The 16,846-nt window shown below is 46.9% G+C and overlaps 1 protein-coding gene across 6 annotated transcripts in view; it reads right to left on the reverse strand.

The window, feature by feature from the left end:
• The window catches only part of CLASP1 (cytoplasmic linker associated protein 1), a 268,179-nt gene that overhangs the window by 129,690 nt on the left and 121,643 nt on the right, over positions 1 to 16,846 (reverse strand). The window contains exon 1 of one of the 6 annotated variants that reach the window (XM_082658011.1): positions 11,482 to 11,623. The exons of the other annotated variants lie outside the window; for them this stretch is intronic. Within the exon in view, the coding sequence (XP_082514137.1) occupies positions 11,482 to 11,497 (16 nt within the window). The 5' untranslated portion in view covers positions 11,498 to 11,623. Of the gene's footprint in view, positions 1 to 11,481; positions 11,624 to 16,846 lie in introns of those variants that run through there. 6 annotated transcript variants of the gene reach the window in all.

The following is a 16,846-nucleotide window of genomic DNA, read 5'->3' on the forward strand; positions in this document are numbered from 1 at the left end:
GATTGGGGCCAGGTGGAGGGCAGCCTAGCACTGCTGCAGCCCAAAGAAGGGCGGCCCCAGCCTAAGAGGGAAGCGGGAAGCCAGCAGAAGGCGGCAGAGCAGAGGTCGGGGTAGAGCGGAGGCCAACGCTGCGTCTGTGTGCCTGGGGACAAAACAAGACCCCTCGGTTACCCGAGCCAATTAATCCCCCTTTCTACTTATATACCTGGAGTGGAGGTGTACCATTTATAATCAAGGGGCTCTCTGTACCACTTGAAGGGGGTGTCACACAGATTAGAAAGAATATACGCAAAGGTAGGAAAACTCCAACTGCTCAACAAAGAGCAGCTGTTACACTCTGTCACTGTGTGATGCCCTGAGTACAAAAAAGCAACCTTTCAAAAATATGTGGATTGGGCTTCCCTGGTGGCGCAGTGGTTGAGAGTCCACCTGCCAATGCAGGGGACACGGGTTCGTGCCCCGGTCCGGGAGGATCCCACATGCCGCGGAGCGGCCGGGCCCGTGAGCCATGGCCTCTGAGCCTGCGCGTCCGGAGCCTGTGCTCCGCAACGGGAGAGGCCACGACAGTGAGAGGCCCGCGTACCGCAAAAAAAAAAAAAAAAATGTGGATGGAGCTGAAGAATTAAGAATAGAATTCTTTTTTCTTTAGTTGAAGAACAGTTGATCTACAATGTTGAGTTAATTTCTCCTGTACAGCAAAGTGATTCAGTTATACATATACATTCTTCTTTTTAAATATTCTACCCCATTGTGGTTTTATCACAGGATACTGAATATAGTTCCCAGTGCTACACAGTAGGATCTTGTTGGTTTTTTGTCTTTTTATAAATTTATTTATTTATTTATTTTTGGCTGCATTGGGTCTTCGTTGTGGTGCAGGGGCTTCTCATTGTGGTGGCTTCTCTTGTTACAGAGCACAGGCTCTAGGTGCACGGGCTTCAGTAGTTGTCACACACGGGCTCAGTAGTCGTGGCTCGTGGGCTCTAAAGTGCAGGCTCAGTAGTTGTGGCACGGGGGCTCAGTAGTTGTGGCTCGTGGGCTCTAGAGCGCAGGCTCAGTAGTCATGGCGCACGAGCTTAGTTGCTCCGTGGCATGTGGGATCTTCCCGGACCAGGGCTTGAACCCGTGTCCCCTGCATTGGCAGGTGGATTCTTAACCACTGCGCCACCAGGGAAGTCCAGACCTTGTTGTTTATCCATCCTATATATAACAGTTTGCATCTGCTAATCCCAAACTTCCAACCCATCCCTCCCCCACCTCCCTCCCCATTGGCAACCACCAGTCTGTTCTCTATGTCTGTGGGTCCGTTCCTGTTTCATAGAAAAGTTCATTTGTGTCATATGTTAGAGGAACAGAATTCTTTTAATGCTCTTATAAAAGGCATAGAACTAATTCAGGTTATATAGTAAAAGAAATGTAGGGACATTTTTGAGAAACAGAAGAATGCCTCAAACTCCCTTCTGTAGAGCTGGTTCCAAAATGGAAGGAAGGATCCACCTGCCCCCTTGTCAAGAAGCCTTGGGATGGTCTCAATGACAATTTTCTCAGGGTCACAGGAAAGAAATGTGTCATTTATAAGGTAAAGGAAAAAAACTAAATTAGGAATCTGCTTCCACCAAGTGGCACCAACTTTTAAATTCTCTCTAAACCCTCCACGGCCTGCCTGTGACTTGGAAGTTCAAGTCCAAGGCACAGGGTCACCTGAAAGGTGATGTGGTCTCAGAATACCCACTTTGTTGCTTGTGTAACAAAACTGGATGGATGCCCAGAGGCAGTGGACTTGTCCCCTTGGGGGCGGGAGCGGGGGTTACTGGAGAGGACACCTCCTCAGAATACTAAGAGCACACCACGTGCAGCTTCCCTCCTTCGTCTCTTCTGCATTCATTTACCAAGGACACCTCTGTGCCCAGTACTCTGCTGGGAGGTGGGATGCAGACAGGAAGGCGTGGCTCTCATCCTGGAGTTCACGGTCCAGAGTGGGAAACAGACACACACAACCCGCAGCAGTTATGACTCAGTGTGACGCTTTGCTCAAGGCACGCACAGGATATGCCAAGTGGGTACAGAAGAGGGGCACATAGAACAGGGCTGAATCAGCCAGAAAGGATTCCCTGTGCACCACCACCCCCGCCCCGACCCTCTGACGTGACTCACTCCATCACTTGTGTCCGATACCGGAGGACTTCATGTGAACTGGGACCATGAAATGCTTTAAATGGGTGCACAGCCTACACGCTTCAGGAACACAGTAGACCATCACGCTGAGTGAACACACGGTGAGAGATCACACATTCCAAAGACACCTCCCGGACAGACGGAGGAGGGGCCAGGGAAAGGGGACAAACTAGCCAGCGGCCCTCTGCACACAGACGGGTCCAGGAGCCCCACCGTTCTGGGACTATCCCCATCTTGGGCACCGGGGAGCAGAGGACACAGTCGCCAAGTCGTGCCCAGCGGTTTGAGTTACTAAAGTTGGCATCTCCTGACCAGTGTGAAGGCCCAACTAAAACTAACCCTGTTAATACGATGCCTTCCCCAAAGAAAAGAACCCAGAGCGACACAGCAATCGTCAGGTACAGAAGATCAACCTTGAAGAAGAGTATCTCCCAACACACCTCAGAAAGACTATAAACTCATCCTTGGAACCAACCGAAAGGGAGGGACGCAAAGAGATGGCTACTTTATTATCCTGAGTATCTCAGGGGGTGAAGTAGGGAAGACGGGGATGGACCAGTCTTCCTGCCGGAAGAGCTGGCCACGGAGCTCGGGGAAGACTTGAACTCTCCCCGTATTAACATGGTCTGGTGAGCAACCACGAACTCCTGGCCAGACAGAAAACGTGGCTTTCCATTCTGCCAAGAATCGTCGTTCCCAGACATAGGTGTGTTAGTGCCTTAAAATCTGGACAGGTCCAGGGCGAGAGAAATGCAGGAGGAGCCTGCCCCAGGGGTGCCTCTTCCTCTCACGCTCCTACTGTCCACGAGGGTCACAGAGCGGGGACCTGGGACCGTCCTCCACGAGCCACCCAACCCCAGGTCACTCGGCCAGAGGAGGAGAGGGCACAGGAGGCTTAAATCAGCAGTCATTTGTGTGATTCTCTCTCTCTTCCAGATGCCACAGGTGCTCTGGGGCAGAAGACAGTTCCTCACACAACTTGGAATCCCTCCTGCTTCAGTCCCTGCACAGAGCCCCGTAGAAAGTTTAAGTCAGTTCACTACTGACTCTTGTATTCTCTGGCCATGAATGTTTAGCTACCTTCAGGCTTCTCTCCTAGGAAACAAGATTATCAAAGGGATTACCAAGGGATTACACTAAATCCCACGAAACAGATCAGTCAAGCTCAGGACAGCTCAAAAAGAGATTCTAAGAAAGAATTAACCATTGTCATGAACAAAAATTCACAGTCTTGTGAATTTTAACAATCTGGCGATCCTTCCAAGTAAACATCCCTGAGTAACTGCAGCAAGAGTTTGGGTCTGTTTCATCTTCTCCAACTATTACTGGGCCGTGTTTCTCTAGTGCAATTTTCATTCACATCTGAACAATTCCAGTCTTACCATCTGAGAAGTTGAAAGTCACATTACAGTTGACGGTGTTCCATGGTGTTAAGAAGAATAGGGCCTTTGGATAACTGTAACACACACAGGCTAAAAACCAATTTGCTACCACTAAGGCCTTAGTATCTTTTACTGAACTTACCCTCTTAGCTACTTGGGAGTTCACAATGCCACGATTATTTACATAATTACAAAGCAAACAGTAATAAAGCAAGAATAACTTGTTTGAAAATTTCCAAGTAGTTTGCTTTCTAAAATCCTTTTAATCTCGTCTGGGCCCATTAACTGTTAAGGGCACTCAGATTTGTTGCTGTTTGTCTAGAGAATCATCCAGACTGAGTCCCTGCCGGCTCAGGGCTTCTAAGACAGACATTCTGATGCCTGGCCAGGTGTAGCTGCAGGCTACAAACAGGAAGCAAGCAAAGGAAAGCTCAAGGCAATATCAACACCACGGGAGGCTGTGAGCCTGTGTATTTTAAGGGGAGAAAGTACAAGTAAGTACAGTTATACTACATAAGGTGCAGGATATCCTCAGAGAGGCTTCTGGTAAATTGTAAGCCTACTGCTGAAGTTACTTGTCTGATAACTGTCCTTCACACTGATCATGTGCTTACTTTCTGGTCCTAAGAATAGGGCACGTGAGCACACAGACCACGTGGCTGCCAGCGGGGCCAGCTCACCGTTACCCTGAGCCCCACAGCCCTCCCCAGCTCCCAAGCCAATTCCCACGTAACAGCTTCCCAGTTACACCAAAGGAGACCGCCATGTGAGGGTGCTTATGAGAGCAGACACCCTCGCTCCCCTCTGGCCGCCGGTCAAAAGTCAGCCTCGCAGGCACCTCTGGGCAGACGGGGGGACCCCATCACAGCCCCTCAGCCCGGCTCAAAAATGTGCTCTGATAGCAGATTGCCTTCCAGTAGCTAATGGGCTCCTCCCAGCAGTGGGAGGGAAGAAAGCAAAGAGACGAAAAAGGAACCTGGTGGGGAAGAGGGAAGAAAAACGGAGGAGAGGAAAGGAATGAGGAGAGAATGGCAGGAGAGAACAGACCCTCTTTCTGAAGTTCTAATGCATGAGCAAAGCGTTGCTCTCCTTGAAGAAATTCACAAAAGGACCGCAGGCTGGCGGCTGCCTGACTTTGACCACCACCTCCCTCCTTTGTCCCTCCTGTCCCATCCGGTGACTGCGGGAGGGACCTTCCGGACACTCTGCCAGGCCCTGGGAAGACAGGAAGAACAAAAGCGCAGGCTCCCCTCCCGCCCCGCAGGCAACCTGCGCTACAAAGAGAGAGAATACATTTGCAAACACAAGTATGACATATAACCCGTGACAAGGGTGATGCAGGGGAAGACCAGAGCGTAGTGCAGCGGAGGAGGGAAAAGGCAGAGGGGGTCATGAGAGACATTTTGGACGGGGTGGCTTCCACCAAAGGTGGAAGCTCACCATCATCACAGGGGCGAGGATCACTCAGGCACCTCTGTCACGAGCAGAGAATTCAAGAGCAGGACGGGGAGAAAGGGTAGCGGCAAAGTTCCAATGTACCGTGAACAGCAAAGCAAAAAAGGGTAGAGAGCGTGCTCTCACAGGAAAGGGCCCTAGGGCACCACTGACTCACGACCCTGTGGCTCCAGCCTCGTGGCCACCAGCACGTGCAGGCAGCTGTTAGGACCGCCGCGACAGCCGCCCTAGCTGTGGGTGTCTGAACGCAGAGAGCCACACTCAAACCCGATTCTCATTTCTGTCGAAAGAAACCCAAGTAAACTAAAGACACCAAAAATGAACTTTAAGATAGAAAAGAGGGCCTTTCAATTGTTTTCTTTTCCAATTTCATTTTTATAAAAATCAAATGTACACACTTACTCAGCCCTGAACCTGGCTATAAGAAGAACCCACGAAGCCCATCCTAACTATTCTACTATTTTTCCTGCTTTGCTCAATCAGTTCTCCCAATTCCAAAGGTCAGTGATAGATCTGTTTTCAATGTCTGGGCATCCGGTGCACACAGATGGTACAGTCACATGTGCAGTCAGGTGATGGGCTGAGCCTAGAAGCAGCCTCTGTGCGCATGCCCACCAGAGAGGACGGGCCAAGGAAAGCGTTCCGACCTCAGCGCTACACGCTTTCATGCTGGATAAAGATTCTGGCATTTCTAGCATGGGGGTAAACCAGTTAGTGTGCGGTTCCACTGAGAAAAGATAACAATAACTGGAGTTCAATCCTCCCCACGTGACTGTAACCTTGGGAGGTGGTGTGGCGTGTGGTGAAAAGTACCCCGGTTTCATAGAGCTCTTCTCCAGACTTTGACATCCCTGGCGTTGTTTTAGTTTAGACAAGTTACTGGACTCCTCTGAGCCTGTCCCTCATCTGCAGAATGACCATCATTCACATATCCATTATCTGTGTACTCAGAAGGTTTAGGTGCCCACTCTGTGCCAGGCCCTTAACTGGATGCCAATAGTTCAGAGAAAAAAGTGCTTCCCACTCTCAGAGCTGACGGCCAGCAGCACGGGGAGGCTTCAGAGAGGAAATTCCTAGAGGTTACAGAGGCCCAGGGAAGGGACCCCGAGGCCTCCGCACCATGACGGTGGTGCCTGGAAGCTGAGCAGATGCTGAGCTGGGTGACGAGGAGTGTGAACTCCAGTGGGGTCCATGTGTACCAAGTCCCTGGGCTGAAGAAACCCAGGCAGCGATCAGGACTGACCCCAGGGCTGATCAGGCTGGTAATTATCAATAATAATAACCCCAATCATCTGCATGGTAATAAGTTAGAGTAGGGCACTTAAACCGGTACTTAAACTTCTCACAAAAGTACTCTAGGGCTTCCCTGGTGGCACAGTGGTTAAGAATCCACCTGCCAATGCAGGGGGCACGGGTTCGAGCCCTGGTCCGGGAAGATCCCACATGCCGCGAAGCGGGTAAACCCGTGCACCACAAATACGGAAGCCCGTGCGCCACATCTACGGAAGCCCGCGCACCTAGAGCCCGCGCTCCCCAACAAGAGAAGCTACCGCAATGAGAAGCCCACGCACCACAACAAGGAGCAGGCCTCGCTTACCGCAACTAGAGAAAGCCCACACGCAGCAACGAAGACCCAACACAGCCATAAATAAATAAATAAATAAATAAATAAATTTTTTAAGTGCTCCAAAATTACACGAAGATATTTATTTATCTATTTTTGTGTTACGTGGGCCTCTCACTGTTGTGGCCTCTCCCGTTGCGGACCACAGGCTCCGGACGCGCAGGCTCAGCGGCCATGGCTCACGGGCCCAGCCGCTCCGCGGCACGTGGGATCTTCCCGGACCGGGGCACGAACTCGTGTCCCCTGCATCGGCAGGCGGACTCTCAACCACTGCGCCACCAGGGAAGCCCGAAGGTATTTATTTTAAGTGAACATATTTGGACTTACATTTTTACTATTTCATGGAAAGGGGGGAGTTTTAAGCAACTTTAACTGCTGTGGACAAAATCTGCATATTGATGACTGAAAACTAATCTAGGAATCAGCAACTAATCTTTCAAAACCTTGAGTAATCTCTGAATGGCACAGTAACAAAAATCACAATGGATCCTTTCCCTGATTTAATCTTCTTTTCTCCTTTTGACCACAGGACTTATTTTACCTTTGAACTTGGCCAAAAGGGTACTGTGCTTAATTAATGTCAGAAACCAAATCCCACAAATATCAGATCTACATTTTGCATTCGTCTGGAAATGTCATTTTAATTATCACTGTACCAACCCTGACCCAATTCTTCCTGACAACCACTACACAGGAGCAAAAGCAAGTCAGCTGGAAAAATCCAGAGCCAACTGTGGGAGAGGGTCCCTACCAGAATGTCTTCTCATATTAAAGCCACTGCACCAAGAGCTAGCTGCCTCTTGTGCAATAATCCTTCAAATCCTCCATCCCTGCTTTAAGGACTTCATTCTCAAGAACCCAAGGGAGGCAAATAATCACACCTCTACGTAAGAAGAGAGAAATAAGATGACAATATAACTGTCAATAAACAGCTACATTCTGATAAATCTTAGTCCTCTAATGCCAGCCCCATCTCTGCTCCAAGACACAAACCCAACGTGAATCAAAGCCACATACAAATAAAATTCTAAGTTCAAGTGTCCAAAACTACAATCATCTCCCCACACTCAAACCTGCTCACTCTCTGAGTGCCCTGCTTCAGCTGGTCCCAGCACCACTCAGCCCGGCAGCCATCTCCCACCATGTCCCCCCCCCCCGCCCCCCTCCTCTCACATCATCCTGAGGTGCAGCTGGTATGGCTCTCACCTCCAACCCCTCCCCTTGTTCACACTTATTCGACCACTGAGTCTGTACTGTGCATCAGTACAGACTCATCAACACTTACACTCTGGGTCATAATCCGGTGCTACCTTATTGATCAAACTCTTCTCGCTCTAGTCTGTGAGAACCTTTCAGCTGCTCCCTGTGACAGCTGACATACCCCCGTCACAGTTTTGATCTGTTTTGGTCTGGTTTGGCACGACCCTACTGTCCGGCGCTGCAAGACGCCCAGGCTCACTGTGTACATTCCCTGCTCCAGGCCTCAAATCTGCCATCCCCATGGACCCTGGCAGTGGTAGAAACCAAGATCGGAGCACTAGTGGCAGCTTCTTTTTAAGAGACCTTATTCTGCATCGGATTCTGTACCTTGTTTCTCTTAAGGGAGCTTCCATATCTAAACAAAAAGCTCAACCACGTCATTTTCAAGCTAAATCCAACTTTCACCTCCCGTTAGACTGTGTCTCCACATCACACAGGTGCTACGTGCATCATCTCATTCACTCTCACAGCAGCTTGCCAACCTGAACACGAGGAACCGGGGCTGACGGACCAGCCGCCCGCCCAGGCCACACACCGTCCACGCAGACACAGATGCACACTCCAACGGAGGGGATCCGAAGTCCACACGCTTACGATCCAGTCAGCTAGACCCAAACACCATGTACAGGAACGATGACACTTTTTGGATGATTTAACCCGTCTGCACCAAACTGAGAACTTCAAGGAAAAACTTGTAAATTTCTCTTAGAGCTAACTTTCTTTCATTTAAAAGACCAGGATTTATTCTAAATTACCTCATTTCATTTTCTTTCTTTCTCTCTCTCTTTTTTCTTTTTTTACTGGTGTTAAAGTCCCTTGTTTTCTGAAATAAGAGATACGGTGGGGGTTTTTGGTTGTTGCTATGTTATATTTGGTGAAATTAAAGTTGGTCACCCTGGGACTTCCCTGGTGGCACAGGGGTTAAGAATCTGCCTGCCAATGAGGGGGACACAGGTTTGATCCCTGGTCCGGGAAGATCCCACATGCCGCGGAGCAACTAAGCCCATGTGCCACAACTACTGAGCCTGCGCTCTAGAGCCCGCAAGCCACAACTATTGAGTCCGCGAGCCACAACTACTGAGCCTGTGCTCTTAGAGCCCGCGAGCCACAACTACTGAGCCTGCACTCTAGAGCCCGCAAGCCACAACTACTGAGCCCGTGAGCCACAACTACTGAGCCCGTGACCCACAACTGCTGGAGCCCACACACCTAGAGCCCGTGCTCCACAACAAGAGAAGCCACTGCAATGAGGAGCCCGCGCACCGCAACAAAGAGTGGCCCCGCTCTCTGTAACAAGAGAAAGCCCACATGTAACAATGAAGACCCAATGCAGCCAAAAATAAATAAATATTTTTTAAAATAAAATAAAATAAGAAAGTTGGTCACCCTGTATCAGTCTCTCCACTCAATTTTTAAAGGTTTAATTCTGAGGAGCAAATGGCCTACAATAAAAACCTCAGCTTCTCAGCACGGCCTACAAAGCCCCCGCCATCTCCCCTGCACTTTCTCCTCCAGGAATACCACACTGCTCTCAAAAACAAACTCGTCATGTTCGTAAGGTGATTTCCAATCCCAGAACTGCCCCCCTTGGCCTCCACCCGCCCATCACTGGGCAAACAACTGATTAGGGATGTCACATCTTCCAAGTGTCCAGATCACTATGTGTCTAAACAGGCCAATGCCTGTTTTAATAATATCTCTTTGAATGCTTACAGTTTTAAACTATTCCCTAAAGCATCTATACTGAAAATGGCACAATTTCAGAATCAAAGAAACAAAGCCAGGGTTTTATCACAACAGTAGGGGCGAAGCATTGAGCTGGGTGACAGTTTGCTGGAAGGAGGGCGGGTCGAGGATGGCAGAAGTCCGGGGCCACCAGCCCATTTAGAGAACTCAAACCTCCCGTCTCCCCGCCTACTCCTCCTGAGGCTGCTGTGAGAATCAGAAAACAAAAACAAACAAGAGACATTCGGGAAAGTGCTTTGAAAATACTAAAATACACAGAACCATAGTAGAAAATGGCTGGCATTATATTGTACAGACTGTTATGGGTCCCTTATTGACCATGGTTGACAGAGGAAGATTGAAATATGCCCCTGCTACAAGAAACAGCATTTAATCCTTGTTTCCTACTATACTTGCAGCTCCCTAGGGTAAAAAGTACCCTTTTAAATGCTTTTAAAGCCTGCATTTCGAGTAACAGTGACTAAGGAGACAGGTTATTGGAAAGGATTTATCAAGTGAGAGAACAGTCTTTATTTTAAAGTCAGAGCCACAAGGCTTTCTCCAAGGTCTTTAACATAAAATGGTCAACCCCATAATTATGTCTCCCTGTTGTTTTAAAAAAAAAAAATCTACAAGATGACAACGTAAGACAAATGCTACTTATAAGTAACACACTTTCAAATCCTCAAATGAAGGGTTCTGAAAAGAGGTCACTTCAGAACGTGAATTATTTAGCTGTCCTGCCCAGGTTTTGATTTCCTACAGCAACTTAAGCTGAATACAGAATACTGTTAAAAGGGGTGAAATAAAAATGACCACTAGCAGTATATGCTTTCAATTCTCAACTTTAAAATATAATTAAGAAACATAATCCAGCATCTTCCAATATGTCCATTTTCGGCAAACTCAACCAAATTAATACGACAGATATACACACCTTAACAATCTACGACAAAAGAACAGAGCCAATGAGCTGGACACATGCCAATTTCCCGGCAGGGAGACAAACGAACACTTGTTACTGTGCACAATTTATTCTGTGTAATACCTATTTTCAGCTGAAGGGCCTGGAAATATCCTTCAGAGACAACAAGTTAAAAGCCTGCCAGGAAGCCCATCCCACAGGAAACCTAGACAGGGATACAGGTAGTCCACAGCACGTCCAAGGCACTGTTCTTCCAACACAAACCTCCGTCACACGGAGCTCTTTCATATCCTTTCAGCACTGCCAAAACCTGGCAAAACCTCCGTGGAAAGACTGAAGGCTAATCAATAAGACCTTTGTAAACAATGCTTCTTTCATAGTTTTTCAGTTCCAGCTGCGCATTTTAAAAATGTAAATCTTTTAAAAGGAAAAAATTTTATACAATGATTCTCAAGACAGAAGCGGCACCCCTGCACTATTCTGATTTATATGTGTTTTTAATCTGCCCACCATTGGGAAAACCATAAAAATTTCCAACCAGTAGAGTCCTTTCAAGACAGCCGATACTTATTCACAAATGTCTTGTAATTGCAAAATAATTTATTTTCATGAGCCATATACTGTGAATACACGAGAGCAGAAAAAAAAAGTTGAAAGCACATAAAATAAACAGAGGCTGATGAAAACACAGCTAACCTTGGCTCCCTGTGCCTACTTGCTCTCTCCTGGTCCTTGAAGGTCAACACTAACCTTAATAGAGCTGCAGCTTTCACAATTTTTCCTGCCTAAATGCAAATACTCGTAACAATTATTTTCCTAAGTTTCATCCATGATCTTCAGTTCTCAAAGCAACGATAAAATACCTTAAATATCTTATTTCCTAGTTAAGCAGCAATAATTACAAACACTTTCCAGAATATATTAGAATAGCCTACCTTTCCCAGTGGTCATGACCGTCAGTGACCGCGGTACAAATAAAAACACTGCTCTGAAAGCTACACCTGCTCACAGGCACTGACGCCTCAGCAAACTCTCCACCCACAGGGCTTCTTCAGTGCGATCTGAGCACCAAGGACAGCGGCCGCCCTTATTCCAAAATGAAAGCCTACACTCTGCAGAACAGTGATTGTTCAAGGGGCGGGGGCACCTTTCCCATCTGACGCAAGTCAGGGAGCCCTCTTTAACACTGGTGTCGAAAAAAATGTTAACCAACTACCTGACTCCCCGCCCCCCGGAAAAACAGAGAATGCTCTTAACATAAACTTTAAATGAGAAGAAAGTCACAAAGCTATGGCATTCCCACACAGATGATAAAGAAAGCTGTCAGCTGCAGCCTAAGCTACTTAAGCTGGCGCCAGAGACAGTCCCTTCCAGGCTATTTTAGGGGCGGTCTCCTTGGTGCAGCACAGTGCCCTTGCCAGTCTTGGAGTACACCATCCCCGCGGCCGTGACTACGGAATCACTTGCCTAAGATACTGAGCCAGAATCCCAAACCTCCTAACATGCAGAGTCCAGTAAACAAGTGGGGGGAGGGCTGGGAACCCATTATCGGACCTGATCCACTTATTCACAACCACTGTTTTTAAAGACTGCACAATAACGGCGGCTTAGCTTCTTAATAAAGAAAAGACAATCAATTTGCCTTTCAATGAATGCTTTGTCCCAGCTATGCTGGGCAACAGTTCAGATCTTACCTAACAATCCATCGTCACTCTATTCGTTTTCAGACTTGCAGTTCTCATTTCCAACAAACTTAGAGATGGTATCTAACGTTCTTCAAATTATAAAATTTTTTAGTAAAACGACAGAGGGCAGGCTGCATTTTGCAGCAAAATGACGCCCTAGATACATTACAATTTTCTGATTATCTACTATCTAGCTTACAGTTTTGTTAGCAAATAAGTATTTTTCCTCTAGCTACAGATTTATTATGGAATTTTCAAGATTGAACCAGCATGATACTTTCATTCTTTCCTCATGAACATGTCAGCTTTGCTCAAGAAACTCAAAAGCATGCACATTTTTAACCAAATTAACAACCATGGGCCTCATTTCAATCAAATCCAATTAAAGAACATTAAGTGGCTGCAGATAAAGGACAAATGACTAGTCTATAATTACTGGCTCTTTCATGCTGAAAATTCGATTCTCCCATGAGCATAAGCACATCTGCATGATTTTTAAAACGTACACAGAAAATAATTGGCTTTTTAAAACCCATAGAAGGAAAAACTGTAATTTTTGCTTCAAGGGGTTTGCTAATTATACGGAGATGGAAAAAAAAAGAAAAAAGAAACATCTATAAAACAACATATTTTTAACTCCCATATTCTTGCCATTCAAAACTGAAAGGCCTTCAGGTAACCTAGCAACAAAAAAGAATCATACAAAGATGAAGTATTCTATTACAGACAGAACACCCATTTCCAGTTGCTGCTCAGATGCTTTTTCACTGCTGTTTAGTCACAAGTCTTACACTTCTAAAACATGAAGTCCGTGGCATTATATAAATATAATCGATTACACATCTTAGAACAATATAATTTTGAACATGTCAAGAAATACAACCCGCGACAAAACCCATTTCTTCCCTAAGAGTATTGCTATTACATTAATAGTTCCTTTCAACTTAGCTCAAATCCAGAGCTTTTCTTTCTTACTCAAAGGAGCATTATTGTGCACAAGTAACAAAAGAAAAAAACAGATAAATTAGAATTCATCAAAATTAAAAACTTAGATGCCAAGAAAGTGAAAAGACAACCCACAGATGGGGAAAAAATACTTGCAAATCAAATATCTGATAAGAGTCTTGTTATCTAGTATATATAAAGAACTCTTTTAGCTCAACGACAAAAAGACAAATAAACTAATTTAGAAACGGGCAAAGGACCTGAAGAGAGATTTTCCAAATAAGATCTACAGATGACCAACAAGCACATGAAAATATACGCAGCATCATCAGTCATGAGGGAAATGCAAATCAAAATAATGAGATACCACTTCACACCCACTAGGATGACTGTAATTTTTTAAAAAGAAAGGAAAAAATGGTGTTCTTTGTTTTGTCTTGTTGGAGAGGATGTGGAGAAAATAGAACCCTCACACATTGCTGGTGGAAATATAAAATGTGGAAACCATGGTGGGAAACAGTTTGACAGTTCCTCAAGAAGAGGAATATGCAATTCTTCAAACACAGAGTCACCATAGAATCCAGCAATTCCACTTCTAGGTATATACTCAAAAAGGATTGAAAACATGTTCAACAAAAATCTGTAAACTATTCACCATACCAAAAAGGTAGCAACCATCGAAATGTTCATCACTGGATGAACGGACAGGATAAACAGAAGGTGGTCCAGCCATGCAGTGGAACAGAGGTGCTGATGCACCACGACACGCACGAACCTTGAAAACATCATGTTAAATGAAACAAGTCACACAGACATCAACACGTACTGTGTGGTTCCATTTACATGAAATGCCCAGAACAGGCACGTCTGTAGAGTAGATTCGCAGCTGCTGGGGCAGGGGTGGGGGTTAGGGAATTAGGAAGGTGACGGCTACGAACACCGGGTTTCTCTCTTGCGGTGACAAAAATGTTTTAAAACTGACTGTGGTGATGATTGCACATATCTGTAAATATGCTAAATATGACTGAAGTATATACTTTAAGTGGGTGAATTGTATGGTATGTGAATTACACCTCAAAAACACCATTTTTTAAAAAGAGCATTATCGTTAAAGAAAACGTGCATTAAATTTTAAATGTATACTCCAAAATCACCCAAAACTCTACAAGAAACACAAGTATGAGAGTTATTCTCAAATGATGTTCTATTTATTTAAAAAAAAAAAAAAGAATATATCCCTGAGATGGAGCAATGGAGGAGAAACCTATCGTTTTGAGCACCAACCCCATCCGGGCACGGCTGGGAGCTTTATACCTGACCTCATTTACCCTGCAGAGCACAGGAGTGAGCTGGCTCCCAGGAGGGAAGCGCGGTGCCCCGAGTCACACGGCCCGCGTGTGGGGGCAGAGAAGCCTTTCCTAAGGAAGAACGATGGCCACACTCGTCCACAGCAGCCCCTTTCGGCGTCTCCCTGACGCTCTGTCTACCTGTCCCGTGGGGGACTCGGGCACCCACACTCCAAAACGGACACCTGCTGTGGCCACACACAGTCACCACTCATTAAAGTGTTAGGTCCCTGTTGAGTCACTTGTTAAGTCCTCCTGCTGTGAACAGAGGCTGAATTTTCACAAATGGGCTTTGAGAGACAGATCACTCAACAGACGGCTTGTCGGGTCAGCCTAGGAAATATACACGTACGAATCAAACACGACGGCCTTCCATCCATCAGAACCCTGGCCCAAAGGCAGTTCAGGAACCTGGAAATGAGCCCCATGTTTCCATCCTCTCTTTGCCTTTGACTCATTTCTTCCTCAGGTCTAACTCTCATCTGGTACCCAAGAATCCACAGGGAAAAGCAGAAAACAAGAAGGACTGGGGTACCTCAGGTACGAAGTTTCCACATATGCACTCTGTGTTATCAATAATAAGAGATTACAGAGGAAAACACTGATGCCCCTCAAACGAGCCAACCCCAGAGGACTCACCAGGACTAAGAACAGAAGACAGACGGAGGTGTTTGGGGCCTAGAATGCCCTGTACTCAGGGGGCTAAGAGTCCAATGCAGAAGAGGGACATCAGTCAAATCACCAAATGCAGCAAAGTAGGGGATGCTTGGAAGTGTCCAACAGGGAGGTCAGGGAAAGCTTTCTAGAGCCAGAGGGAGGGAATACTGAGCTGGAAAGGATGAGGAACAGCGAGATAAGAAAGAGGAGACAGAAGAGACGTGCACCAGGGTCTCAGAGGATGGGTAATGAGGACAGGTGGCCCCAGGGGAGGGCCGGGCTGAGAAGGCTGCAGGGCCAGATGGAGCACGGCTGCAGCAGGCCGCTAAGGACTGGGGGGTATCTTGAGAGCAATGAATTGAAACAGGAAGAAGATTTTTTTTTAATCATGTGAGTAGTGAGGGCAGGAGGCAGAATCCACCTGCAACACAGAGCTGCTCGGAAAGCCTTCGTCTAACCCTATGGGACGGAAGCCCTCCCCACAGCCACCATCAGCACGCAGCTAACGTATGATGTTCACGCCTTTCCCTCCTCTTGAAACAAACAGGAGTCACAACTGTAAGTTGTTTTCCTCTGTTCTTATAAATTTATTTATTTAATTTATTTTTGGCTGCGTTGGGTCTCCGTTGCTGCGTGGGGCTTTCTCTAGTTGCGGCGGGCGGGGGCTACTCTTCGTCGTGGTGCGTGGGCTTCTCATCGTGGTGGCTTCTCTTGTTGCGGAGCACGGGCTCTAGGCACACGGGCTTCAGTAGTTGTGGCTCATGGACTCTAGAGCGCAGGCTCAGTAGTTGTGGCACTCGGGCTTAGTTGCTCTGCGGCACATGGGATCTTCCTGGACGAGGGCTTGAACCCGTGTCCCCTGCATTGGCAGGTGGATTCTTAACCACTGCGCCACCAGGGAAGCCCCCCCGTTCTTAAAAGTAGACGATAACAACGGTGTGCTTATTTTTGGGAGATTAATGCTTGCAAAATTCCTAAGAAGAATATACCTAATCTGGAACTGATGCTCATTTTCTATATTAATGTTTCTACTAAAAAATACAGAAAGGGCCAGGCCCACGTCTTGAACCCAACTTGAATGACATAATGTGTTCCAGCTCTTCTTCACTTACAGCCCATTATTTCTGATGAATGGAGGTGAAACAAGGCCTGGTGAAGCTGGGTGGCGCCCACATGGGGCTCCATTATTCTCATCTATGCACTTTAGCATACATTTAACATTTTCCAAATAAAGAAATGAAAAGGGAAGGGGGTCAGAAGACCTTGCTCTGAGGCCGCCCCCAGGTGCACCCAGAGAGTTTGGCTACAGGCTGTGTCCACCTTCAAGGATCTGAGCAAGGATCCGACCTGCTCAGACTTCTGAAAAGTGAACATCTCTCAGGCTAACATCAAAGTGACAGTGCAGGTAATACTTATAAATGTTTTTAACACTGTCCTGGCTGAAGGAAAAAGGAGACAGGAGAAGACCTCCTGGCCTCAGTCTCTTCCACCACAGAGCAGTCTTCATCCAGAGAGAAGGATCGGTCCCCTCATTTCGGCGACGTCGCACAACAGACCAGACCGGGGGGAGGAGGCAGGGGGACCGCGAGCAGGTGGCTTCAACAGTGCGGGCAAAGGGGCTGGAGAAGAGCGCTGGGGCCACTGAGAGGCGTCCACAACCACAGGAG

This window comes from Grampus griseus, assembly GCF_964374135.1.
Source record: "Grampus griseus genome assembly, chromosome: 7".
NCBI lineage: Eukaryota > Metazoa > Chordata > Mammalia > Artiodactyla > Delphinidae > Grampus > Grampus griseus.